Genomic DNA, 26,608 nt, shown 5'->3' on the forward strand with positions numbered 1-26,608 from the left:
ATGTATTTGACATTTCACGAACTAGTCAAATGTAAAATACATTATAACATGTGTAGCAGATCATGTTTGCATAAAAGCCAAAATGGCACACTAAAACAAACTTGAACTTGACGCAGGCAAAACAGTACACATCTGTCCTGGATGCTCAGTACAACATGGTTAGAATGAACAGATAGTCAGGAGTTTCATCTACAAGACTCAATGCATGGCCAAATGTGCTCATCGAACGTCATCACACACAACACAACCTGACACCATACAAATGTATGCTACAGTTTGACCCTGAACGGATTTGCATTTTAATTATGATGGAAATTTAAACAAGGAAAAACTGTTGAGGTTAGATGTGTTCTTTATTTCTTTTCAGCCACAGTTCAATGTTACTTTATTCACAGGTGAGAGTTTAAAAACATTTAGAATTATTTAAAAACACTTATGTCAAGACGTTAAAATAGAGCAAAAAAAAAACAATTTAAATCATGCAATAATTATTCTTTAAAGATGACCGACTCCCCTCCACCCTGACTGTCAAGTCTATAGTCTGGTTCCAGATTTGTAGTGGGTTCTAGGATCGGGAAGTGCTGACCCAGTGGTACTTGTCCACACGGGGGCCAGTGAACATGAACGTGGCCCTGTAGGACTTTAAGCCGTTCTGGCCAGAGGGCTGCTGTGCAGGACCTCCAGGAGGGGGAGGAGGGGCATGAGGCTGGAAAGCATCCCCGGAGAAAGCTTTCCTCTTGGGGTATGTGAGCCACGTCTTGGGGGCACCGAGACTAAACTCGCTGAACTAAAGACCAAAAGAAAAAAACAAAAATAAACAGTGGGGGAATCAGAACAAATTGTTAGACAAATGTCCCCGGATTGGAGCCCTACCCGGTAGACACTGTTGGGGTTGTTGACGGTGGGGATGGTCATGGGTTCAGGGTTGGCCGGGTGGCACAGCGCAGACAGGACGCTGCTGCCACTGCTGCTCATGCTGCTGTCGCCACCATCTTCCTCCTCATCCGAAGAACTTCCCGATGGCACGCCCAAGCTGGCACGCTCCACTGCGTCATGGACACGGCGGGAAAACTCACCATCTGCCCGCCGTCCGCAGCAGTCCACGGTGGAAATGCAGAAGGGGGCGCTGTGTTCGCCGTACCTGGTAACAGAAGAACTCTTGTATACAAGAACCAATAACATCTCATTAACACCAATTTGCTTGTTTGTCTTCTATGCCAGTCCCGTTGGAAATTGGCGGCAACCTTTAAACGAAGAGCCATTTTTGGTGGCTTTTGGACTTAAGCCACCAATGCCAACAAACAATGAAACAACAAACATGAAATTGTACCAAAAAAATGCAAAGAAAAAATTCAAGTACTGAAACAGGAAAAGTCTCCTAGATGGGGAAATTAGGTCCTAACTTTGCAAAGTTGGCCAATATACCTGTCCTATCTACACGCTTACAAGAAAAACAAAAAAAAAAACAACAACTTTGAATTCAAATGTCAGTCAGTCAATCGGGTGTAATTTGCATATGTTGGACCGTCAACCCAAAATAGTATCTTCAATCTCCATTTGTCTGGTTCTTACTATATTATACGATTTAAATAAACTGTCGGGACCTAATACAGTGATAACGATAACATTTAATTGAAGCTTTTCATGAGACACGACAAGCTAAACATGGGTCCCAAATATGACGGTACATGTTTGTAGACTTCTGGTTGCCATTTTGTTTAGCTTTCTAATTGTGATGCTAACAAAGACAGACGTTTTGTGATAAAAAAACGGTTAGACTCCTGGCAACATGCACCATATAAAGAGTCTTTGAGTACTCTGAATAGTGTATTATAAACATGTATTATATTGTGGTGTCATTTTTTTTTTTACATTAATCGAAAAACAGAAAAACACCAACAGAGAGGTTCGACTGGTCACTAAAGAGCCTTATGCCACAAGTTCAAAATGAGGCCACTAGAGGGCGTCCTTATATTAGATATGCCAAACTTTTTAGACAAGACTAAAAAAAAAACCCAAAAAAAGTATTCTGACCTGCATGAAACCTCACCGGGGTCAACCCACAAGGTCAGTTCTTGAGGCAGACCCAGGTCCTCGTAGCGAACCGCGCTCCTCTCACATGCCTTTTGCAACACAGGGTCTTGTAGTAGCACACGGTTCATACGTAGACACCTGAGGGGGGGGGGGCATCAGTTAAAAAGTTGCGAAGCAAAATAAACTGAGCTATTTGATGCAGTTTTACCTTCACATTTTAAAACTAACCTCCGCTGATTAGCTAGCACATTAGCATAGCATTCATTAGCATTTTAAGCATGCAACATACAAGTTGGTTGTGTTTAAAAAAGGGCTAACATTAGCTGGCTATAGTTAGCAATACAAGGCTTTCCCACATTAATAACAAGCTTCTGGAAATAGATTAAGCTATTTCTACTAAAAAAAAAGCAATATTACGTTTTTGACATTCAGTTTAGTCAGACTTGTGTTTTTGTTTTGCTTTTTTTTAAAAAATGTGGCAACTCCGTAATCAGGAAAAAGTCGAAAGAATCACAACATAAAAACAGCTAATGTTAGCTGGCTAGCTGAAATGCACACATTTAGCTTAATCAAATTAGTCAACTTGTCGACATGTAATTTAGACATTTACCAAGCAACCCGTCTAAAATGGAAACACTGCGACTCATTCACACAGCAATTGTAGCAGTTGTCCAATTTACAACGCACCAGTAAAGCAAGAGAAGGTAACATTTTGGGAGTCCCGTACAGACCTGTAGGCCTGCCCTTTGGTCGGTGCGTTCGGGTGCCAGTGGTTTTTGTAGCTCTCAAACAAAGCAGACGTGAGCTCGGCGGCAAAGCGTTCTCGGCTGTCATTATCCAGACAGCCGTACCGTTTAACCAAGCGGGCCACGAAAAACACAGCGGCGGCGATTTCTTCCTTCATGACAGTCAAGTTAGTTAACCTTCACAGCTAAAACATTTACAGGAATTAAAACAAAAAAAAAACACGTAGGGTAATCCTACCGATAGGGGGGGGAAACAAGTAAAAGTAACAAACAGAAAGTTAAGCAAATATATTTGCTGCTGGATCTCGATAAAGAAGTCAGCTTTCTTGTGCTAAACCAATATTAAATAAGTCATATTTAAAGTGTACATGGGCATAAAATAAGTGTTAATGCATCACGCTAATAAGACGCATCACTTTAAACAAGTCAGCAAACACACCTGAACCCACTTGACTTAATAATGGCGGGAGTGGGCGGGGCTAAAGTATTACTAACCAATAAATAGGATTTATTTGGGTTAAAAATGCATTTAGTATATTTTAAAGATGCTGTCTTAATAATTTGAAATCATTTTTATGCATGTGGCACAACATGATTTGTTTTTAAAAAGTGCCTTGCAAGGGACAGCAGTGGTTTGCTACTTTGTTTCCCCTGCCGGCCATTTTGCAGAATGACTTTCAATAACATCTGGACGATATGGCTACAGTATATACTTACATATATTTGTTAAAATATGATTCACATTTTCATTTTTTAAATGGTTATATTTTATGTATTTGTATGTATATTATTATATTTTATAATATATATTATGTATATCTTTATAAACTAATATACAGAAAAATACAGTATTACTGTTTTCAATATTTATACTGTATTACTTATAATAAAATATTTTGCATATGTAAAAAAAATTATGCTGAATAAACAGTTTTTCCTGTATCTAAATATATATATTTTCTTCATAATTAAGTGTGTTTGATCCTTTTTAGGACATTTATCAAAACAGAAAACACAATCACTGGATACATAGTAATTTTTTTTATTATCATTTTGAGTGTACAACAATTTAATTTAAGCCATCTCTATTCCAAACCTCCACCATAAAACCGAACCATTGAACAAGCTGAGATGTAAAAGCAGCAAAACAGAAAGCTGATCACTGGAGATAAAAAAGAACATGTGATTTGCTGCATTTTTGACCTTTTATATGACTAATTTGAGTTGATGACCTATAGTGTATTCACGTCATTATTGTTTGACATGACCAGGGAATAAGTGCCTTAGCTACCATCAAAAATAAAAACAGAATTGTAAAAAAAAAAAAAAATCAATGAATTGAATGAGTGATCACTAAGTGAGAAAAATGTAATAAATATAAACACACACAGACACTGAGGAAAACCGAAAGCTGTGTCCATCTTGTGTTCACTGAACAGAGACCAAGAATACATAAATACAAAACCCGACCACGAAAATGTCCAAATAAATATAACTGCATACAACATGCTTCTCAGAGAAGCTTCAAAAAATGTGTGCAGACAACGTAAAGACAAGGAAATACAAATACACAAACATACACAACAGCAACACAGCAAAGTATTGGTTTGTCTGAGCTTTAAGGTGTCAGGATATAATTGGTGTGCAAAAAAAACACTAAAGTAAAACCAAAACCAACAAAAGTATAAAAAAAAAAATGAATACTGCTGTCTTATTTGCCTTTTTGGTAGATTTTAGATAGAAATGTTCCTCCAAAGATGGCATAGTGGAGCTCAGTTCAGCAAGCATCAAAGGCTCAAGAATGGTTAGCTTCTTTTTACACTTGTACGACAGTAAAGTAAAAAATGTTAGAAAGTGAATAAGTTGAATGTTTGGCGACATTGGACCCCAGAATGGATTCTTTTCTCTTTCCATTCACTTTTATGGTAAAATCTGCTGAAATGTGTTTCATAAAAAAAAAAAAAATTGAAAAACCAAACAATACAAGTGCATGCTTTCATTGGGCAGCAACAAACAATCAACAAACAGTCCGGCACCCGCTAGAGACTGCCAAATTTGAACACTTGTCTTTTCTGTTGCCAAAGATGAAGAGTTGCACCAAAAGGTACCAATGTATGGCCATCTCACTAAAGACTAGATGGGACGTTAGCAGCATATCTTAATCTGATTTGGTCACTTTTTTTTCTTCTTTTCCCATAAGCAGCAATCACTGGAATTCAATTTGGTCTGTGACAGAGACGCAAAGTCAGGAATTGCAAACGTATGCAACATATGCATTTGAAACGGATTTCAACCAAGCAACAAATGACATATGATGGAAAACTAAACTGCAATCAAGTTGAGAATTTTTTGGCACGACCCGTCTTTTTTTTCTTTTTCAAGGCTTTGGCTCACATGTTCTCTTATTGGCGCTCCAGACACAAATCGGGTCAGTACTGTGTAACTACTGTATTATTCTAATGTAAAGACTGTTTGGCACCTTCCTGTTCCAAAGATCATATCCTTGGACACATTTGGAGTATTGATGAGTTGCCTTGTAACAGTCAGCTTGTCATTTGAAGCATTTCCCCATTTCCTCAGCGATTAATTATATATATTTTTTTGTCTGAGGTTAAGGTTCCACTCACCTACTCCATGGTGCATCTTAACTACAAAGTAGCTGCCTGGTCGCAGTGCTCACGACTGTGTCAAAACAACAATAATATAATAATAGAAATAAATAGAACATAGCGAACAAAATGAAAAGGATTTGAGGCTTGGAAGCTGGCGATGCTGTGTTGAGTTGTTGGTAAAACTGAATATACTGATGCCAGTGCTGCTGCATCTTTTTCTTCTTCTGCTGCGTCGTCGTCTTTCTTCTTCACCGCTGTGCTTCATGGCCTGACACAGTCCCGACAGATACGTGCTGTCCTGCTTCCAGAGTCCAGTTAAAACGGGAGCTTCTTCAGCTGCTCAAAGGTGATGAAGAACTGAAGTTTGAGTAAAGGAAACAAAGTACGCCTGTCATAGTATAGTGAGATCCAATGTAAGCGTTGCATGGGCGATACTGTTCCATCCCAGCCCTACAGGAGGCGCTGATATGTATTACAAAAGGAGGGTAACCAACTCTTCAATCATTCAAGATATTTCAATATGATATTAACTACTGTATTCTTACAGCCACAATAAACATTGGCAACATGTGATGCAAAGATTCCAGCCCCAACATTGGGACAGTTACTGAATAAACTTGGACTATAACAGCAAACAATGAGAATAAATTCCTGGAGCTGCGCCTTTATCTAGATCTGCACCAAAACTTAATGGATTCTTCCTTGACCCAAGTGCCTCTCCTGTTAAAGTTCTGCAGACATCAGTTGTGCGGCTTTCATGTGCTCACTTACCAACAAGCGGGAATCAATACACACCATCTTTAAAAAGGATACAATGATGTTCCAAGGCCCCAGTCGCAGCCAGTTAGGCCAGAAGCCCTTGTAGAGAGCAAAGAATCCTTCGTTCCTCCACGTCTGCATCACTCCGTCCAAAGTGCCTTTGTACATGGGCGCTCCCGACAGCACTCGCTGGTTCATCATGCGGGTGCGGACCACGTCCACGGGGTTGGAGGCCAACGCCCCCGCCAGGCCGCATGTGAAACTTGAACTGCGTACACGCAGAAGTGAATCAGATGAATGGAAAAGTGACAGTAAAAACCCAACTACAGACAATGAGCTTACATAAAATGTGTCAAAATGGTGTCTCCCATGACGCCAGATCGGAGGAGGTGCTTCTTTGTGATGTCATAGACGGGAAGTTCAACCCCGACAACGATGGCGGCTCGCTGTGCTGTTGGGATGACGCCCTGGGGAAGAGGAGGAGACAACACAATTAAATTGATGCTAAAAAAAAACAAAGACTAGAGACACACTGATAGGACACTCACTCTCCACAGGCCTCTTGTGCCTTCTGTCTGGTAGATGTTGATGAAGTTGGACATCATGCTGCCTTGGAGGAGACTTCCCTGCGCCTGCATTCGGATCTGGAGCAAACCAAACAATTTGAGCTTGTAACTTCCTGTAGGTGCGATACCGTTGTCGACTTAGTGTACATGTATTTTTCAAAAGAATCGTGCCTTCAGCACATCAGTGGGGTTGGCCAGCGACGACGACAGAACGCCAGAGACGACGCCGCAGAAGACATTGATGACCATAGTCTCATCTGCCAGGAAAGTCAAACATATCAATTAGTCGCTCATTCACCAACTAGCACATTTCCAACATACGCGGCTACTCGTTGCATAAACACAACCAAACAAATTTATACACCAACATCACCTCTTGTGAGCCTTTATCAATCCCCTGCATTATTACCATCATCTAGCATATAAGGGGGCGGGGATCAGGAGGACAAAAAGAGGAAGGAAACGAGGAAGAATGTGGAGGTAGCACTTGTGAAAAAACAGTCAATAGCCCCTTTTACACTGTATGGAACACATTTTGACACAGAATGGGGGTTACATTTGTCTTGAAATGTGTGCTTTCAAAACAACAACATGACATCCTGCTCTCAGACAATACTTGTTGAAAGCCACGTGTGTTAAAACCCGACATTGCAGGTTACACCTTACACAAAGGCAGCGTCAGATACTAAGGCAGAAAATTGCGGGGTTTACCAGTTACCTCCCCATTTCATGTTAGTGCCATTTTAGGAAAATAGGTTCAAACAACTGTGGCAAGTGTCACCCACCTTCTGGACGACTGACAAAGAGCCTCTTGAGAGAGTTATAGGTTCCGATCTTGATTGTGCCGTAAGAAGCTTGTCTCAAGAGCGCAGGGGAGATTCTGCCACAAGGATGAAGACACATTTAGGCTACATATAGGTTGCTGGTGGTTTCACATACATTGTGTTGATATTTACCCAGAGTAGAGTGCCCGGATGCCCTCCTCCTTGCCAATCCTAAAGAGGGCGTGAAACATGCCTCTGTAGCGGACCTCTGTGTACTGGGACTGACCCTGGACCTGTAGCCGCGTCTTTGTCAGATCAATGGGGAAAGTGCCTACCAGTGGAATGCATACACTTAATTAAATTCCCTGATACGATTCATCAACTTTGGTGAGTATGTTACATATTATTTGTAATTATGTTCCAAAAGTTTAGATTTTTAAAAGAACACAATTTAAATTTATAGCTTATGGTGTGCTAGCTCCCAAAGTTCAGCCTCATTCCTGGAAGTGACGTCAACGGGGTGTCACCTCTCAGCTAAAGCAGAGTAAATAAATACTGTTGGTTCAGTTTATTTTTCATGAAAATAGTAGATGTGCCAAAATGCTGTGTTGCTGCTGGATGTTCACAGTATCTGAGTGCTACTGCAAGTTTGTTTTTTCTTTTCCAATAGAGTAAGGTATAAGAATGGATTAAGCGAGTGCAAATAACACCCAACTCTTGTTCTGTTGTTTACAGTGATGATTTCTTCGACGGAACACCTTTACCAGAAGCATTTGACTTGAATGTACGGTGTAAATGCATTTTGAAAATGAACACTATTCTTCCGGTACACAAAACAAAAATCAAACTCTAATGAAAAAAGAAAACTGTTGTATTGGATCTCATGTTGAAGAGTCCCATCATGTGTGTTACAAAGGAATAAATAGCACATTAGAAGGATAGGCATCGATATGCCGACTATTGAGGAGGATTTAAAGGATTAAAAAAAAAAAACTTGAATGCTTTAGATTGTGAGTGAATTGTACATTTGCATATATATCACTACAATTGTTAGCAGCTGCTCCAAAACTCTTCTGCTTAAGTGAAAGCGAGTGTGCATGAAGATAAGAGCTTGTAGCCTTGCGATCACAGACAATCAATTGAAACCTTAAATGAAACACATACAAAACTCACTATTGGACACAATTTAATTCTGTAACAAGCGTCAGAGCTCACGGCAAATGCTTTCATTGCACAGCAGTAATGCATAGAAAAGGTTACGTCCCTGGTGGTGCATCACCTACCGAATTCTGCGACAATCGAGGCCATCCCCCCGTAGATGAAGGGCTTCCAGTTCAAGTTGGTCATCTCCGCAGCGGCGGCGGCTGCCTCCACCTGCTGCAGCCTGGCCAAAAAGAGCAGCAGACCGCCCAGGCAGAGGTCCAAGCAGCGCTGCGATATCAGGCGATAGAACATGTCGGAAAACATCAAGCTTTGATGATGTTGATGACGATACTACTACTGCTATCAGCGATGCTCCCTCAACATCAGCATCCGAAGCATACTGCGGCCGGAAAGTGACGCAAAGTGTCGTCATATTTGTTGCTTTGTTGCTATTGGCTGCGGGGGCTGTCAATTTAAACGATGGACTGCTGGGCGAACAGTCCGTTAGAGGTGAAAAAAACGCGAATTAAAATAAGTTTATTTAGGACCTCAGAAGTCTTAATAGCTACACATAAATATATTTACATGTCTTTATGGATATAATTTTAGGAAAAGATGACCGGAGTTAGCTCAAAGCAGGTGTCCCATATCGGCTAACGGCTAGTAGGCTAGCACTTGGGATTACAATCAGTCTGTTGGTTCAAGAGTATGTAGTTTACTGCCTGAGACAAACAAAATAGCAACATACCTGAGAGAGTAGATATACTCCACAAACTGCTATTGTATGTGGCTTTCCATGGCTTAACAAGCACGGAGGGTTATCTCCGACAAAGAAAAAACTTTTCCGCCGCCGTGGTTAGCTACCGAGGACCCATTTAAGCTAATGGAAAGTGCAGCGGAAGCGGTCAAGTTGGCATTTCCGGTTTGGCTTCAAACTAAAATCCATTCGCCTGAAAACAGCATTGAGTCATTGATTACAGCTCAAAGTAGTGATTGCAAAATTATGCGGACACTTGTATTTGTTTAAATAATAATTAGGACAAGTGACGTGTAGGCACTTGTGAGGTGACTGAAAGAACACGTTTCAAAATAAAGTTCCTGACTACAAGCCTTCCTTTTTGTAGTCAGGTACTTTTTTAATTTTATGAATGCAAACAGATGGTGCTACACAAACAAAGCATACCATAAATTACTCATTTTAATTTCATGATAATAATAATCATAATGGAATTGTTTAAATTTGTTGGAATAATAATAGGAGTCGTAGTACTAGTCCAGTGGTTTTGAGGATCTTACAGGTGACCAAGGCGTGGATCACAGAATTGTCTGCATCAGCCGAGTGGCCCTCTGAGCAAGCTGCTGGAAGATGGACACCAGATTCCTATGGCAACGTAGAGCAAACAAGTGATGTACTGTAGGTGGTGTCAGACAAATATAGACATAAGGGAGGTCAAAAAGTTCATATTACCATATTTTATTTCTTCCAGTATCTGCACCTATTCAACTGTATTTCTTCAGATTTTGTGCTTCCCAAAAAAAAACGGTCTGTATTAATGTATTCCACCCATGGCACTTCTGAGTGCTTAAAAGGACTTGTTGTAGCTATGAACGGCGATCTATCTTTTTAAAATGTCCGCTTCTAGCAGACAGCCATATGTGTTGGTAAGGAATCAGGAACGCCAACAACTTGTGCCTGATGGTGGCGTCTTTAGGAATTGTCAACAAATGTGTCTTTCCCTTATGAGCCATTGCTAGCGACGTAAACTGAGAAGGACAGCTTATCTGGTTTACAACCATGCCCATATAAGGAAGTCCACCCCTCTGTGACATCACAAAGGGGCAGTTTTACCACGCCTTCTGAAACTGAGCGTTTTAAGCCATCCCAAACTTCTTTTAGGTCTCACTTCCAAATGGGCAAACCTCATTATCTGAAACTTTGGCATCGTTTAACACGAGAATACAAGGTCTCCTTTAGCATATTTTATGGTTTTTTTGGTATTTACAATGTTACGACGAGCTGGACCAAATGCTTCCCCTCCCGCAGGTTGCCTACCCTTGGTAGTATCTGAAAAAACATCGACTCACCGGGATCCACCAGAGAGGCAGTTCTTGTTGTGTTTTGGGTGACGGCAGAAGAGCGAGGCCACACGTTGAAGACAGTACAACAACATGGACAGCAGTCGCCTCTTTAATGGCATCTTTGACCTGAAACACACACACACGCACACACACACACACACACACCGTCAATGCCAAACAACACGAACTCCAAACATGCCCATGAATGCATCACCTTTCTGATTAAGGAAAAAAAATCTTCAGGATCTTGGCCTTGGCGTCCCCAGGAAGGAGGTGGTACAGGTATAAACAGGACCCCCTCATAGTGCGACCACAACTGGGCACAATAACTGCTGACATGGCGCTTTCAAAAGGTCCCGAAAGGTCCAGCAGCGATGAATAACATTCCGACATTGTGTGAAATCAGTCCGGGCTATTTCGGTTTGTTGTGTAATAGATCCAGGGAGAAGCGAAGGGGGAGTAAATGTGTGCCCCTTCCGGGTGAGAAGGTGCCCAGAAAAAGGTGGGGCTCCACCTGAAGCACAAAGATGGGATTGATTTGTTTTTACGAGTTTTAACACAACAAAAAGTCATTAAAATGTATTTTTGGTTGGCCTTAATATTACAAGAACACACAGAATTGTCATATTTGAGAACAAAAAAGGTGGAAATTAAAAAAGAAAATTAAGTAAATAAACAGGCCTAATATTAAGAGTAAAGCTGTTATATACTAGAGAAAAACTAAATAAAAACAATATCAAAATATTTTAATACATTAAATGTAATATAACAAATAAGTATAATTTTGAGAAAAATGTAAAGAAAAAGTCAGAGACTAATATAATAAAAAAGGAAATAATAAATAAAAAATAATTTTAATAGACGAAAAAAATTTAATTCTCAGACAATAAAACAAACAAACAAAAAAATCTTAGGGTTCAATTCCACCCTTGGCCATCTCTGTGTGGAGTTTGCATGTTCTCCCCGTGCATGTGTGGGTTTTCTCCGGGTACTCCGGTTTCCTCCCACATTCCAAAAACATGCTAGGTTAATTAGCGACTCCAAATTGTCCATAGGTATGAACGTGAGTGTGAATGGTTGTTTGTCTATATGTGCCCTGTGATTGGCTGGCCACCCACCTCTCGCACAAAGACAGCTGGGATAGGCTCCAGGACCCCTGCAACCCTCGTGAGGAAAAAGCGGTAGAAAATGAATGAATGAATAATCTAGCCACATAAACACCAATTAATCATGGTTTTAGTTTCATGTTTCATTTACAATTTTCTATATTTTCTATATATATTTATTTATTTTTATGCATGCTTTCTTCCACTTCCCCTGCTTGAAGTGAGTTGTGTGAGGTCGTGCGACGCTTTTTTGCGCAGGCTGTGAAAAAGCATCATTAGCTCATCTGTTTGTGTGTGAACCCGAGTGGAAAATGGTCCATAACGCCAGATGTCTCCCCTTCGAGGCCGAGGCAGGAGAAAGTGGGTCTGCATCCAACACCTTTAGACTGTAACTAAGAAGTCTAGCAACACTGCTGTATTTATTCATGATTAAACTACACTGGAGCCAATGGAAAAAGACGGAGTTAATAAACTCACTTAGCTGATTATGAGCTGAGGGTTGATACCGACAAGGCAAGCGGTGTGTGTGTGTGTGTGTGTGTGTGTGGGAGGAGACACAACAGACTTATTGATAACGCTGCCGGCGCCTCTACATTCAAAAGGACATGAGACAGACCTGAAGGCCGGGAGCATGACTCCAATCGAGGTGAGACCGCGTGTGATGGGTCTGATCCTGAGCGTGGCCTCCTGCCTCATCATCTCCACCAACCTGCTGGTGGCCGTGGCTCTCCTCAGGCTCCTCCACAAGAAGAGCAGCCAGAGCTGGTGCTTTGTTCTCAACCTGGCACTGGCCGACACACTGGTGGGCGTGGCTATCACCGGTCTGGCCACCGAGGACCTCAGAAGCAACATCACATCAATATCATCATCATCATCATCATCATCATTGTTCCATCACCCTGCTACAAACGTCACGCGTTCTTCTTCTCCAGGAAAGACCCGCTGTCTTATGAGGATGGCGTTTGTGATGTCTCCGTGCACCGCGTCCATCTTGACTATGTTTCTGATCTCTCTGGACCGTTACGCCGCCATCAAGGTGCCGCTGAGATACTCCAGGTTGTCTGGAAAGGGGACGGCAGCGGGGTCGCTGGTGGCTTTGTGGGCATGCTCGGTTCTCATGGGATTCTTGCCAGGTAAAACAACCACATTCAGACTCCAGCAAACATTTTTAGAACAGTACAGTATGTCTTCTAATGGGATGATGCTGTACTTTAGAGTAGTCAATGTACAGCTTGTATAGCAATATAGATTTAGTATCAACACACGGCCATTATTGTCTCAATGGCTGGCAACACAAGTAGGTAGAACAATAGTTTAGTAACAATGGTGTTTCATAAGTACATTTCCTTTGAGAAGATTCGTTCATTCATTTTCTACCGCTTTTTCCTCACGAGGGTCGCGGCGGTGCTGGAGCCTATCCCAGCTGGTGGCCAGCCAATCACAGGGCACATATAGACAAACAACCATTCACACTCACATTCATACCTATGGACAATTTGGAGTCGCTAATTAACCTAGCATGTTTTTGGAATGTGGGAGGAAACCGGAGTACCCGGAGAAAACCCACACAGAGATGGCCGAGGGTGGAATTGAACTCTGGTCTCCTAGCTGCATGAAGTCAGCTATAAAATGTCTGACATCCTAAGAGTAAAGAAAACCACTTCTCCTCCCATTCTGTGTGGAAGTGGTAAATATAGTGTGTATATAAAAAAATCATTAATTCATTCCTTTTCTACCGTTTATCCTCACGAGGGTCGCAGGGGTGCTGGAGCCTATCCCAGCTGGTGGCCAGTCAATCACAGGGCACATATAGACAAACAACCATTCACACTCACATTCATACCTATGGACAATTTGGAGTCGCTAATTAACCTAGCATGTTTTTGGAATGTGGGAGGAAACCGGAGTACCCGGAGAAAACCCACACAGAGATGGCCGAGGGTGGAATTGAACTCTGGTCTTCTAGCTGCATGAAGTCAGCTATAAAATGTCTGACATCCTAAGAGTAAAAAAAAAACACTTCTCCTCCCATTCTGTGTGGAAGTGGTAAATATAGTGTGTATATAAAAAAAATCATTAATTCATTCCTTTTCTACCGTTTATCCTCACGAGGGTCGCAGGGGTGCTGGAGCCTATCCCAGCTGTCTTTGGGCGAGAGGCGGGGGGCCAGCCAATCACAGGACACATATAGACAACCATTCACACTCACATTCATACCTATGAACAATTTGGAGTCGCCAATTAATTTTGGAATGTGGGAGGAAAACCCACGCATGCACGGGGAGAACATGCAAACTCCACACAGAGATGACCGAGGGTGGAATTGAACCCTGGTCTCCTAGCTGTGAGGTCTGCGCGCTAACCACTCGTCCACCGTGCCGCCCTCCCTTGAGAAGATTCATTCATTCCTTTTCTACCGTTTATCCTCACGAGGGTCGCGGGGGTGCTGGAGCCTATCCCAGCTGTCTTTGGGCGAGAGGCGGGGGGCCAGCCAATCACAGGGCACATATAGACAAACAACCATTCACACTCACATTCATACCTATGGACAATTTGGAGTCGCCGATTAATTTTGGAATGTGGGAGGAAAACCCACGCATGCACGGGGAGAACATGCAAACTCCACACAGAGATGGCAGAGGGTGGAATTGAACCCTAGTCTCCTAGCTGTGAGGTCTGTGCGCTAACCACTCGTCCACCGTGCCACCCTCCCTTGAGAAGATATAATAACATAATTGCTGAAAGGTTGAGTTTGTCATTCCAACTTAACATGTTGGTTTTCCCATAATTCCACTTCCTTAGTCATGGTACGCCAGCTCCAGACAGGCGGCTACAGCGGTCTGTGCGCCTTCTTCTCCGTCATAGACCCGGCGGGCATCATCATCGTACTCAGCGTCTGCTTCTTCCCCGTCCTCTCTGTTTTCATCTACATCTACATGGACATCTTGAAGATCGCCTGCAGCCACCAGAGGCAGATCTTCCAAATCAGCCAAGCGGGTTCTCGGACCAACAACAACAGATGCCGACATCACCACCGGAATCCACCCCTGCAGGTGAGAAGCCGCTACTGGAGTCACGTGAAGGCCCTGAGGACGGTGGCCATGCTGGTGGGCTGCTTCCTCACCCTGTGGTGCCCGTTTTTTGTGGTGAGCATCGTGCAGTTGTTTTGTGAGAGCTGCGGACTTATCGTGGTGCTGGAGAACCACCTGTGGCTACTCGGGATGACCAACTCGCTCATCAACCCGTTAGTCTACGCCTGCTGGCAGAGGGAAGTGAGGATGCAGATAGCGGCCATGTTGGTATGCTTCAGGGGCAGGTGGTCGACCCCTGGAGGCATTGTGGAGGGATGGGATCTTCAGTCACCTGTATAGTCTTGAAATGGGATACTGTTTTTGCATTGGATAGCTTTAGCTTTAGCTTTAGTCACACATGGCCTTCACTGACTTAAACTTGAACTGTGGTTTATCGAAAAGGAGTCGCCCTTTGTCATTTTTACAGTCATGGAAACGTCCTGATAAATAAACCTCCATCAACCCTGAAAGTCAGCTCTACCAAGCCGACCATTAGGATGCTTTCTAGGTTGGGTTAAATACATATTGACTTTGGTGCGACTGCAGTTTGCACAGTCTATATCGTCTAATCAGTGGGGGTAAGTTTACCCTCAGTTGCTGTGTATGTGTGTATACTGTATATACTGTATATACCAGGGGTCGGGAACCTTTTTGGCTAAGAGAGCCATGAGGGCCAGATATTTTAAAATGTGTATCTGTGAGAGCCATATACATTTTTTTAAACATTGAATGCAATAAAATGTGTGCATTTTTATGTAAGACCAACAGTTTTAGATATAATGGGCTCTAATTACGTAGACCAGGCACACTACCCCACGCCAATGGGGTGTGGCCAGCACACTTTCGTGAGCAGCGCAGTGTCTAATAATAAATCAAATACTTGTTGTCATTAATACAACTTCTGCTGCTGCATAGTTTTGCACCATACTCAGTATATTTCATTCTTTTAGCCATCTTTGCCAGAAGGCTTGGTTCTGCAGCTTTAGCTAGGTGACTATTTGACTAAAGGAGAAGAGTTTATATTTACATGTTGACATCTCAATGACCGAGGTAGACTACAGCATTACCCAGTAATAATCAAGTTTTGGTGTTTGACCTGGAAAATATCATCAGGAAAGATAGATATGGTTGGCCGTATTGCAGTAGAAAATAGATGGATGAATTAAAATGCATAAAAAAGTTGTTGATTTTTAATATTATTTTTAACAGTCATTCCTGTGATGTTTACTTTAAAATGTTGGCAAAAATACATTTTTATTGTGGTAAGAAATGCTTGAGAGCCAGATACAGTCATCAAAAGAGCCCTACCTGGCTCCCGAGCCATAGGTTCCCTACCTCTGGTATATACTGTATATTTTCAATGTATCAAATCACAAAGTCCAAATATTTGCACACATGAAATGACTTAAAAAAAACAGAAAGCACTACTTTATTCACCAGTATTCATTTGTAATATTTTTTTTCACAAGAACACAAAAACAAAAAAATATCTCTATTATTTATTTTCCAGCTTCACAATTGTATGAAGGCTGGGTTTTTTTTTTTAATAAAAAATACAAACAATTAAGCAAAAGATTATACTGCAGGATTATAGCCACCGCAGTAAAGGTATTGGATCGATACTCGTGTGGTAGCTTTGTGTTTTTGTTGTGTTATTCAACTGTATACTATACATCCATACATTGTTTACAAACTCAGGGAATATGGAGGCATATAAGAGCAAGAATCCAAAGGATTTGAGTATTGAGTATTTTTTTTTACTTATTTTGCAAAATTGACTTTGCTCCAAAAATTGTATGTAATCACAAAATCATTCAATGATCTTGACATAAAGTAAAAAGTATCTGTGATACTGGTCCTGTATTTATTTGGTATCGGCTGAATACCAACATTTGTACAGCAGTATCACTCACCTTTATTAACGTGTTTAATGAACACAAAGGTGAAGAATGTCTAAGCATCCTTCTATTGTCTGTATGCTGCCCTCGCGGGAGAGGTTTTGACACCCCTGCACTAAATGTGACGACCCAATGTCAAATAAGTGACAGGAATGGTAATAACAACCTCATTAATGCCATATTCTAAAGCGGCAGGTCGAGGTAGATGTTGTGTAGTTCTGTGTGTGTGTTTGTGTGTGTGTGTGTGTTAGCTTCGCTTCTGCTTCTGCGTCCTCATGGGGCTGAAGAAGGGGTGCCACAGCGCCTCCTCCATGGTGATGCGTCTGCCCACGTCGTACTCCAGCATGCAGCCGAGGAGGTCGAACAGCTGCCTCTCATCCTCACTCTTCCTCACCATGTACTGCTGAGGAGCAAGACGCACAATTGAACTTCCTGTTAGCGATGACGAACATCCGGCGTCGAGAGGACGAACACGTACCTTAAGTGGTTTGCAGTGTTTCCTGATGTATTCACCAGAGGAGCTCTGCTCGTCAAAGTCCAGTCGCTCGTCGTGTACGTAGTGTTGTTTTCTAAAGACAGTAAAATGCACAAACATGAGTACTTTTTTTTTGGAGCCTACAAAAACTGGGGTCTTAAAAGTCCTCTTTTTTTTTTTTTAAAAAGGCATAGGCCATATTTTCATTCAGTTGTACAGCACCACAACTTGGACAAACTACACTAGCACCCTTTTCTATGCAGAGAATCACACATCTATTTGGTTGGTGTCCCCCATGGAACTGTTGTGTGACCTTTTTTAGTTTGGTTTAGTTTTTAGTTAATATTTTTACAGAAGACATGTCAAGATTTTGACATAGGTTAGGACACAGGTGGGGAAACTACGGCCCGGAGGCCAAATGCTGTCCATTCAAGTGTTTGAATCCGGCCCGCCAGTTACATAAGTTGCATTTTATTTTATAAACTGCTTGACCAAAACAGACATTACGTCCTCTTGGAAGGCAAGTTCTAACATTAATAAAAGAATAGAGAACAGGCTGAATAGGTGTAAGATATGCTAACACAATGGTTATTCAGCTACACAAAAAATAAACATAAACACAAAAGGTGTCCAGTGTTTATGTAACATAAACACTTTTTTCATTTATAAGTTGCTCTGGAGTATAAGTCGCAGGAACATCCAACCTATGAAAAAAAGTGCGACTTATAGTCCGGAAAATACGATACTTCAACTTTGAACATAAAGTTAAAAACTGGCAACATAACTTGCAAGTCGGATGTCTTATTAGAATATTATATTCTTATATATATACATATACATAGATATATATTATATTCTTATTAGTATATTAGTAAAAAAAAAACAGGAAAATTAAAATTAAATTACATAGTTGGATGTGGTCTGATGTTTAAGTGCTCTGAAAAAAAAAAAATATATATATATATATAATATTAGTATTAGTATATATTAGTATATTAGTAAACAAAAAAACTGTAAAATAAAATTCCATAGTGCTCCTAAAAATAATAATAAAATAAAAAAAAAAATATATATATATATATATAAGATATTCTTATTAGTATATTAGTAAAAAAAACTGTAAAATAAAATTCCATAGTTGGATGTGGTCTGATGTTTAAAGTGCTCCTAAAAATAATAATAAAATAAAATAAAAATAAAAAAAAATATATATATAAGATATTCTTATTAGTATATTAGTAAAAAAACTGTAAAATAAAATTCCATAGTTGGATGTGGTCTGATGTTTAAAGTGCTCCTAATAATAATAATAATAATAATAATAATAAAATTTAAAAATATATATATATAAAATATTCTTATTAGTATATTAGTAAAAAAAACTGTAAAATAAAATTCCATAGTTAGATGTAGTCTGATGTTGAAAGTGCTCCTAAAAAAGGGACATGAGAACATACAGCTGATAGTATAACACTTTTATAGATAAAATTAGACAAATAATTCAAGGAAAATTCTAAGCATAAAATAGTGTGTGTGTGTGTTAAATATATGTTCTGGCCCCCCCGGGACTCAATGCAGCCCACGAGTCTAAATATTTGCCCACTCCTAGATTAGGCCACTCAAGCGCCGATAAACCTTTATACGGATGATGCTGGAATTAACCTGTTTTTCTACTTCTAACCTAAACATGGAATAAAAACATCTGTGTGACCTGGTGTGTTTCAGCAGATGTGGAGGGATTGGTCCCAAGATTTTCTCCATCATTGCTAAATGTTCTTTACTGTTGTGGGTCTGAAAACAAAGAGCACAAAAAAGGCAGCAATGATAACGACATTCTGGACTAAAAACACAAGCAAAATATGTCATTGTGGGTTTTACAATAGGAATAACCAGACTGATGTGGTACCGGGAAGAGTGTCTGTCCAAGATAGTACTCCATAAGAACGCAGGCCAAACTCCAAACATCACATGATTGATTCCAGCCAAGGTCTGACGACCACAAAATACAACATGTATTACAGTATTACAAGACTACTAGTACCGTTATGTGTGCATCTGAGTACCTAGTATGACTTCCGGAGCTCGATAGTGGCGGGTCGACACCAGCGGTTCATGCCGTTCATGGTCAAACGTGGCCGTTCCGAAATCCACCACCTTTACATCCAGACTCCTCATTTTCCTTTCATCACGTTTCTATTAGAGTAAAGTAAAGATGGTTACTTCAGGTCCTGTTGTTATACTGGACACTTTGGGAGCTTTACCATGTCGTCGTTGTATTCCAGATTGTAGTCAGAGCAGACAAATAGGATGTTCTCTGGTTTGAGGTCAGTGTGGGTTAACTTGTTACGATGCAGGACTGTAAGTTAAAAATAAAAAATACAAGTTACTTCCCAGGGATCCTACTGTCTGACAACCATTCCTGACTCACAGCTGACGGCTCTGAAGATCTGAAAGGCCATATGTCGGATCTGTTCCACGCTGTACGGCAGGAAGTCGTTTTGCCGTAGGACCTCATAGGTGCTGAGACCCAGAAGTTCAAACACCATGCACATGTGGCCCTGGTGCTCGAACCACTCCAGCATTCGGACACAGGCACTGGCAAACCGCGAGAAGACGTCAAAAGAAAACATCAGAGCTTATTCTTTCTACTGAAGTCCAACTTACAATCTGTTGTCATCATCCAATGTGTTGATCTCTTCTAGGACTGCAATCTCGGACTTTGCTACATCACTGAAGCTTTTGATGTTCCGCACAATCTTCACGGCTACATGCAGACCCCTGTGGAATGAAAATAAAGACAAATTTAAAGACAATTTAATCAATATTTGCGAGAACTGAAGGCGCAGGAGAGGATTGTACCACAATTGTACCACAAAAGTAGCTTACTTGTCTCGATCGATACACTTGACCACCTTTCCAAAGGCTCCTGCTCCCAGTGTAGAGACCACCTCATCTACGGAACAAACATAAACATGGTAGTGGGACTGTTGGCTTCCCAATTTGGGATCATTCAGTCAAAGAGCAAAAAGTCACATACAGCGTTCCTTCATCAGAAGGCCTATGTGGTAGACCATGTGACCCTCTTCTTCATCATAGTCGTGGCTTTGACCGGCTTGACTCTTCCGAACCTCTTCATCGTCATCACTGCCGAAAGCACTGCCATCGAGGCAAGTGGATTGGAGCTGAAAGGGGAGGGGGGGTTGGAGTTGAAATTTGGAAAGCATTCGGAATCACCCAAACCCATGGACTTGAAGCTCATGATTTCTGGTTAATTTATTGGTTCAATGTTCACTTGGACTGTTCCGTATGTTAATACTGGTTTAATACTGGTTGCTATGCGGCTGATGAGAAAGAATTAAGACTAAGACAAGGACCATGAAGACCTGGGGCCTCGTTTATAAAACATTGTGTAATGGCTTCCATTCGTTCATTCATTTTCTACTGCTTATCCTCACGAGGGTCACGGTGGGTGCTGGAGCCTATCCCAGTCTTCGGGAGGCGAGAGGTGGGGTACACCCTGGACTGGTCACCGGCCAATCACATGGCACAAATAGACAAACAACCATTCACACTCACATTCATACCTATGGACAATTTGGAGTCGCTAATTAACCTAGCATGTTTTTGGAATGTGGGAAGAAACCGTGGAGAAAACCCACGCATGCACGGGGAGAACATGCAAACTCCACACATAAATGGCCGAGGGTGGAATTGAACTCGGGTCTCCTAGCTGTGAGGTCTTTGCGCTAACCACTAGATCACCGTGCAGCCTGGATTCAATATTATTCATTCATTTTCATTTACCGCTTATCGGGGGGGGGGTGCTGGAGCCTATCCCAGCTGTCTTCGGGAGGCGAGAGGTGGGGTACACCCTGGACTGGTCGCCAGCCAATCACAGGGCACATATAGACAAACAACCATTCACACTCACATTCATACCTATGGACAATTTGGAGTCGCCAATTAACCTAGCATGTTTTTGGAATGTGGGAGGAAACCGTGGAGAAAACTCCACACATAAATGGCCGAGGATCGAATTGAACTTGGGTCTCCTAGCTGTGAGGTCTGTGCGCTAACCACTAGACCGCCGTGCAGCCTGGATTCAATATTAATAAATTGAATAATTTCATAGCTAAAGCATAGAAAACCAGTTTTGTTAACATTATTAGAGCCCTGTAAATATGATGTAACACCCCTGGAATTGAACTCGGGTCTCCTAGCTGTGAGGCCTGTGTGCTAACCACTCAACCACCGTGCAGCCCTATATTGGCTTCCACTGCATGTTTATTTCTACTATATGATTTCACTTCACCACTTAAACAACAACAAAGAAGGCAGTCGTACATTTAGAAAAAATATTATAGAAAAAATTACAAAAAATATACATACCGATTTGTCCGTCTCTGTGGAGCTATGCTGGGAACACTGGTCGGTGCTTCCGGTCTTTGTCTCAGTAAGGACTTGTGATTTGGCTTCACTGCTGTCTACCAGATAGAACAGAGTGTTAATTTCTGGTTGCACAGATACTCAAAATGACAAGAAAACATCCATTAGGAAATACCTAACCAGGAACCATAATCCTCCTTCCTGCCCATGATGCTGATTCTGGATTGGGTAGACCCACTTTACCTCCAAAAAGTGCTGCTTGTGCCTGGACAAGGGATAAATCAGGACAGTATATCATGCATGGTGGAACCTCATTGCACACTCATGATGGTAGCTGACGCAGCATCATGCCTGATCAATGTTTACCTGACCTAAACAGAACTGCTAGGTGAAAACCGAGCAGTCAAGTCAACTATGGTGACCCCTGACCCTAACTACTAAAACCCTTTAACTCTTACCTGATAAAATCCAAAATGTTACTCTCAACTGAATCAACTGAAAAAAATGTTGAAGTCTACATCCAATGCTGGACAAGGACGTAGGATGTCTGCAGCTGCCAACACTGCTGTGAATCCTCTTGGCATCCAAAGCTCGCTCCCGTGCAGTTCTCAGGCCAAAGGTTCCCCAGCCTCCTGCACGACTGATTCCAGCTTCTCTGTTTTCAAAGCTATACATAGTCTCACGCTCTCTCTCTCTGGTGCTACAAGGCTTTCCCCAGCTTCCTGTAGGCCGTCTTGATTACTAACCCCCCATTGAGCGCAGGCGACTATCGCCTCCAGAGAGGTAAGAAGACAACGTGAAACTATGATGGTCCCTATGGGGAAATTAGGTCATTGGAGCAGTCATGGTACATGGCAACAGAGGCTAAAAACATGCTGAAATAAACAACAGTATGGCGTTCATCCGACATCTGTGTGTGTCAACAATAGCTAACCAAGATAAACTCATCAAACTCATGAATGTCTTTTTTAAATTATAAACCATTTTTAAACTGAGTAGATGGCGGCACGGCGGTTGAGTGGTTAGCGCGCAGACCTCACAGCTAAGAGACAAGGGTTCGATTCCACCCTCGGCCATCTCTTTGTGGAGTTTGCATGTTCTCCCCGTGCATGCGTGGGTTTCCTCCCACATTCCAAAAACATGCTAGGTTAATTGGCGACTTCAAATTGTCCATAGGTATGAATGTGAGTGTGAATGGTTGTTTGTCTATATGTGACTTGTGATTGGGATAGGCTCCAGCACCCCCGCGACCCTCGTGAGGATAAGCGGTAGAAAATGAATGAATGAATGAAACTAAGTAGACTACAACAGGTTAATGTAAAACAATGGGACCTTATCTGAAGCCCCTGTTATAACGCTGGGCCCCCCCATAGGGGGTGCAGTTTGAAGGTGGCTGACCAGGTGATTTCTGCCATTGATTCTATTCTACTGCATGGTGTCAATCACTGCGGCAAACGATGTGCTATGTTTGCGCATTTGCCGAGAATGCCCCCCTTTTTTGGAAAAACGGGGGATCGTGGAGCCCCAGCATGTTCTGCTTGAAGGGAGGCCCGGCCCTGGGGTAGTCAATCATGTAGCTAGTCACCTGGGGTAAGTGGACACCTCAGCATGAAGGCCTAGTAACCTCTTGACTCCCACGACAATTGAGCCACCACTTCGCCACGTGTGACACCCTCGGTAGTATAAAGAAAAGAAATAAGCCGTTGACTAGGAATTATGAACAATTTCAAAGTGGGGTGACTGGACACCCCCAGGTGAAAAAAAGATGCAGCACCAAATTACTGGCACCAAAGCTGACTAACACAGAATTAATCATTTTATTCATCTGTTGCCTTGAAGCACTATACTTTGCTTCTCCAAAAATAGTCATGATTCAAAAAAAACCTAAACGACCTTTAGCTGAGTTGATTGACATCTTGACAACCTGGTGTCCACACCATTACAGTTTTCCTCGGCCCGATGTGACGGCTATGCGGACTCGCTTTGTGGACACGCACGTCACAAGCGTCATTGCCACATTCAAGGGCAAGGTGCCGCCTCCACAAATAACAGACATTCCACTGACAGCGGGGGGGCCCCTCTCGTCCCTGGGTGTTACTTCTTACTGGGTGTTAGTTCTTACTCACCTTTTCATCACCTCTTGCGCTTTATTAGGGTTGCTGCTACTTGGGGGAATAACAATCTGATCGCTAGCGATTTAGAATCAATTACATGAATCGGTTAAATCAACTGCGAAAGCTTATTCTAATTATCCATTCATTATAAGGAGATGCGTTCAAATTAAATACAGTATGATAAGCGATCATTAACAGACTCCCCAAAGACACAAAAAGTGTCCATAAGGTCAGCAGCCCTTGACGAATGTCCATCAACAGTGAGGAAGACACACAGGCTAGTTGTCAACATGCAAATTGTTGTCACTCACTTATGAGCCTCCCAAAGCGCTGCCAGAGGGTGTCGAGTGTGGCGAGTAGCACGCTGCCAAGCTGCAGCCATCCACTACTGAAATGGCTCTGTTATTTTAGTATAATCCTTTTCAGTTTAAATCGTATGGCTAAACAAAAAAAATTTTGGATGGCGTCCCTCAGGATTCACTTCTGGGTACCCTAGAATAGCTGCCATTTTTTTTAGATTTCCATCTATTTGGTTTGAGAATTTATATTTTGTTATGATACAGAAACAACAAAATGCCCACTCGGGGCATTGACTCGGAATTTGCAATAAACATTCCTGGTTTAAAGAATATGTCGGAAAGATTTTACTGAGTTCATTGAGTGATTTTTTTCCTCCTCCTTTTTCTGTTTTAATGACACAAAAAAAGCTTGTGGGTTTCTTGATTTGATTTAAATAAAAATATTTTTTGTCAAATTTTAAACAGAAATCTAATTTAATCTTATTCCCTATTTAGATTAAAATTATATATATGTTTTTACATGTAAGAAATATACAATAACTTTTGTTATTACTTTAAAATGTTATGTATTCTCAAGTATGCAAGAGTTTAAATGTTCACTTATTTATAAGGTTAAAACAAAGTAAGTGTGAAGTGAGCAAATATAGTCAATATTGAAATCATCCAGAAATTAAACAAGTGACAAATTAACTATTATTTAAAAATTAGTGTTTTATCTTGTGTTTCCATAAAATTAGTTGGAATTAGATTTAAAATAATATTTTGCACTTGCCTTATTGAACGGTGCTCCGATTTGGGTTCCGTCTCTCCCCTGCTTCGATGCTCTTTGGTCTCCTGCCGGTTTAGTAACATACAGTCCTCCTCCTGCAACCCCCCCCCCCCATGGGTGGAACGTGAGCGCCGAATACTTGACTGCCTGGCTGCCAAAAAAGTGGGGACAAAATTGGCTTGCCTGGTGCAATAAAACATGATGTCCTTCAGAAAAGCCAAGACGTGGACATTCCCGGCGACCATCGAGGTGGTAGTAAAAGTCTCAGCCAGCTGCAGTGAAATGGGACACGAGGTGTGGGGCGAAATGCTGCCGCCCCGACACGGATCGTGACCCAGCACGGGGCTCCTCTTTCGTCCTGCTGGAAAAAAAAACAAAAACAAGATTCTAATTTGGATGTTTTTATTAGCAGATAATGGGTATGTTATATAAAAGGTACATCACGCCTCGCTGTGCCTTATGGGTAACATGGGAACACGAGTATTGCCTAGTACTGCAAAATCACAAAAAGGTAGTTGCTAACCTTGCTAGGGCTCTGTTCTAAAAATGTCAAAAGCCGAATAAATTGGTCAATTGTCCATTCCATATTCTGGACGAAACAAAACATCTTAGTTGTTGGTGGTGTTCATCAGGGCTCCTCTTTAAACCCATTGTTAATTTGTAGATGTGACGAGGTGGTCCTTCTCTCTTTGAGCACAATAGTCACATTATTTAACTCAGTGGAGATTCTTTGCCTCGAAATGCTTCGCTAAATCGGTTCTTTGGCTTGTAGTAGAAGGTGGAGCTAAACGAGACAAGTTATGCTAGCTCACATTTATAATGGTTTTCTTTCGAGTTGTGCAGCCAACACCTGTCGTTAGCCTTACTGTAAGCAAGCAACAAGGCTAAATCGAAAAAGCCAAGCTAAAATTAACATTACAACACCATTGGTGACACAAAATTCCACTGAGGATGTGGGAGTCGGTGAGACACCGCAACAATTTCCACCAGCTGCTTAAAAGTGGGCGGGAGCGGTTTGTTATTAGATATGGAACTTATGATGGTTACGTAACACATTTAGGGAACAACTTGACATATGAAATCCTTGCTCGTGGAGTCGTTATTAAGAACACGATTTGCACAATTGTTTTGAATACTAGCCGCAAAAGGTACAGTAGTTAGCATCCACCCACTGTACTGCGCTCTCATTGGTCAAGAGTAGTCAATAAAACTAAACCGATCGAATGTTTACTGCCATCGTTAAACTCAGGGTTTTTGTATGTCTACGCTTGACATAAAAACACAAAAATAACCTCACTTTTATCATCAGGGCATAGTTGAAATTGTGAAAAATGACACTGCGGGCATGCTTCTGTCAGACTTACATACAGTACGTATGTAAGTAAGTTAAAAAACATGTATAGGAAGTACTGCAGTACTACTTTACTCTTTCAGGTTACTTTTATAGAAGGAATATTCATTTCTGGTTTGCCCCAGTCAGTTTTGCACATAGTCACGTACAGCGGAACCTCGGTCAGTGACCGCCCTGGTTAAGGTGTTTTTTGGTTAACAATTTGTGCGCATTCTCTAGTTAGCGTACAATATGGCATCTTGTTTTAATACAATGAATGCATGAGTCTATTATGCAATTTTTTTCGACCCGTTGCCTTAAGTTGTAGCCTCCTATAGAGCAGCTACACACAATAACTCGCAGAGAAAAGTTTTTTTTTCATAATTTATATGTATTTGGTATTTTGGTATTACTGCAGATTAGTTACTTTACTTTTTCAGGTTACTTTTATAGAGGT

At 41.5% G+C, this 26,608-nt stretch overlaps 4 protein-coding genes and 1 long non-coding RNA gene across 11 annotated transcripts; 1 reads left to right on the plus strand and 4 right to left on the minus strand.

The window, feature by feature from the left end:
• Positions 1 to 334: 334 nt before the first annotated feature.
• Positions 335 to 3,223, minus strand: btg4 (B-cell translocation gene 4). Of its 2 annotated transcripts, none has more exons than XM_058087319.2 (4): positions 2,766 to 3,223; positions 2,035 to 2,172; positions 874 to 1,156; positions 335 to 787 (listed from the first exon to the last, which is right to left on the minus strand). In XM_058087319.2, the coding sequence occupies exons 1-4, from the start codon at positions 2,936 to 2,938 to the stop codon at positions 566 to 568; spliced, it is 816 nt and encodes a 271-aa protein (XP_057943302.2). In that variant the 5' UTR covers positions 2,939 to 3,223; the 3' UTR covers positions 335 to 565. The 2 variants fall into 2 exon arrangements, with proteins under 2 accessions (XP_057943302.2, XP_057943303.2); XM_058087320.2 differs by having other exon boundaries at positions 874 to 1,141; positions 2,766 to 3,222.
• Positions 3,224 to 3,816: 593 nt separating this feature from the next.
• On the minus strand, positions 3,817 to 9,540 carry slc25a14 (solute carrier family 25 member 14). The gene is made up of 9 exons (XM_058086921.2): positions 9,373 to 9,540; positions 8,765 to 8,912; positions 7,674 to 7,812; positions 7,503 to 7,597; positions 6,889 to 6,974; positions 6,700 to 6,795; positions 6,494 to 6,618; positions 6,206 to 6,419; positions 3,817 to 5,749 (listed from the first exon to the last, which is right to left on the minus strand). Exons 2-9 carry the CDS (start codon positions 8,826 to 8,828, stop codon positions 5,708 to 5,710), a joined length of 861 nt encoding a protein of 286 aa, XP_057942904.1. The 5' UTR covers positions 8,829 to 8,912; positions 9,373 to 9,540; the 3' UTR covers positions 3,817 to 5,707.
• A 264-nt stretch (positions 9,541 to 9,804) lies between these two features.
• On the minus strand, positions 9,805 to 11,080 carry LOC131138751 (uncharacterized). The gene is made up of 3 exons (XR_009132133.2): positions 10,918 to 11,080; positions 10,710 to 10,829; positions 9,805 to 10,005 (listed from the first exon to the last, which is right to left on the minus strand). It is a non-coding gene; the product is annotated as an uncharacterized LOC131138751 (long non-coding RNA).
• A 1,378-nt stretch (positions 11,081 to 12,458) lies between these two features.
• gpr119 (G protein-coupled receptor 119) lies at positions 12,459 to 15,180 on the plus strand. Its single transcript, XM_058087129.2, has 2 exons — positions 12,459 to 12,942; positions 14,612 to 15,180. The coding sequence occupies exons 1-2, from the start codon at positions 12,471 to 12,473 to the stop codon at positions 15,178 to 15,180; spliced, it is 1,041 nt and encodes a 346-aa protein (XP_057943112.2). The 5' UTR covers positions 12,459 to 12,470.
• A 1,121-nt stretch (positions 15,181 to 16,301) lies between these two features.
• On the minus strand, positions 16,302 to 26,218 carry LOC131137836 (dual specificity protein kinase CLK4-like). Of its 6 annotated transcripts, XM_078787529.1 has the most exons (14): positions 25,005 to 25,201; positions 24,824 to 24,916; positions 21,820 to 21,889; positions 21,643 to 21,737; positions 20,291 to 20,435; positions 20,140 to 20,206; positions 19,918 to 20,031; positions 19,682 to 19,848; positions 19,515 to 19,609; positions 19,317 to 19,446; positions 19,160 to 19,242; positions 18,965 to 19,044; positions 17,257 to 17,347; positions 16,302 to 17,181 (listed from the first exon to the last, which is right to left on the minus strand). In XM_078787529.1, exons 2-14 carry the CDS (start codon positions 24,902 to 24,904, stop codon positions 17,026 to 17,028), a joined length of 1,374 nt encoding a protein of 457 aa, XP_078643655.1. In that variant the 5' UTR covers positions 24,905 to 24,916; positions 25,005 to 25,201; the 3' UTR covers positions 16,302 to 17,025. The 6 variants fall into 6 exon arrangements, with proteins under 6 accessions (XP_078643655.1, XP_078643654.1, XP_078643656.1 ...); XM_078787528.1 differs by having other exon boundaries at positions 24,824 to 26,218; XM_078787530.1 differs by lacking the exon at positions 24,824 to 24,916 and having other exon boundaries at positions 25,004 to 25,202.
• Positions 26,219 to 26,608: the final 390 nt, after the last annotated feature.

Source organism: Doryrhamphus excisus, linkage group LG21 (assembly GCF_037039965.1).
Source record: "Doryrhamphus excisus strain RoL-2023G ecotype Guam linkage group LG21, RoL_Dexc_Guam_v1.1, whole genome shotgun sequence".
In the NCBI taxonomy this organism is placed as follows: Eukaryota; Metazoa; Chordata; class Actinopteri; order Syngnathiformes; family Syngnathidae; genus Doryrhamphus; species Doryrhamphus excisus.

Bases quoted from the DNA above. Each gene is read 5' to 3' on its own strand.
- btg4 (XM_058087319.2), bottom strand. From the start codon at position 2,938: ATGAAGGAAGAAATCGCCGCCGCTGTGTTTTTCGTGGCCCGCTTGGTT. The intron at 2,173-2,765 runs GTCTGTACGGGA...CCCCCCCCTCAG, and splicing joins ACCAAAGGGCAGGCCTACAG to GTGTCTACGTATGAACCGTG. The intron at 1,157-2,034 runs GTCAGAATACTT...TGTATACAAGAG, and splicing joins CCCGGTGAGGTTTCATGCAG to TTCTTCTGTTACCAGGTACG.
- slc25a14 (XM_058086921.2), bottom strand. From the start codon at position 8,828: ATGACCAACTTGAACTGGAAGCCCTTCATCTACGGGGGGATGGCCTCG. The intron at 7,598-7,673 runs GTAAATATCAAC...TCCTTGTGGCAG, and splicing joins ATCCGGGCACTCTACTCTGG to AATCTCCCCTGCGCTCTTGA. The intron at 6,420-6,493 runs GTAAGCTCATTG...GCGTGTACGCAG, and splicing joins ACCATTTTGACACATTTTAT to TTCAAGTTTCACATGCGGCC.
- gpr119 (XM_058087129.2), top strand. From the start codon at position 12,471: ATGGGTCTGATCCTGAGCGTGGCCTCCTGCCTCATCATCTCCACCAAC. The intron at 12,943-14,611 runs GTAAAACAACCA...CCACTTCCTTAG, and splicing joins TCTCATGGGATTCTTGCCAG to TCATGGTACGCCAGCTCCAG.
- LOC131137836 (XM_078787528.1), bottom strand. From the start codon at position 25,066: ATGGTCGCCGGGAATGTCCACGTCTTGGCTTTTCTGAAGGACATCATG. The intron at 20,207-20,290 runs GTATGTGACTTT...TTTGTTCCGTAG, and splicing joins CCTTCTGATGAAGGAACGCT to ATGAGGTGGTCTCTACACTG. The intron at 19,849-19,917 runs GTAAGTTGGACT...GCGGTTTGCCAG, and splicing joins TTGGATGATGACAACAGATT to TGCCTGTGTCCGAATGCTGG.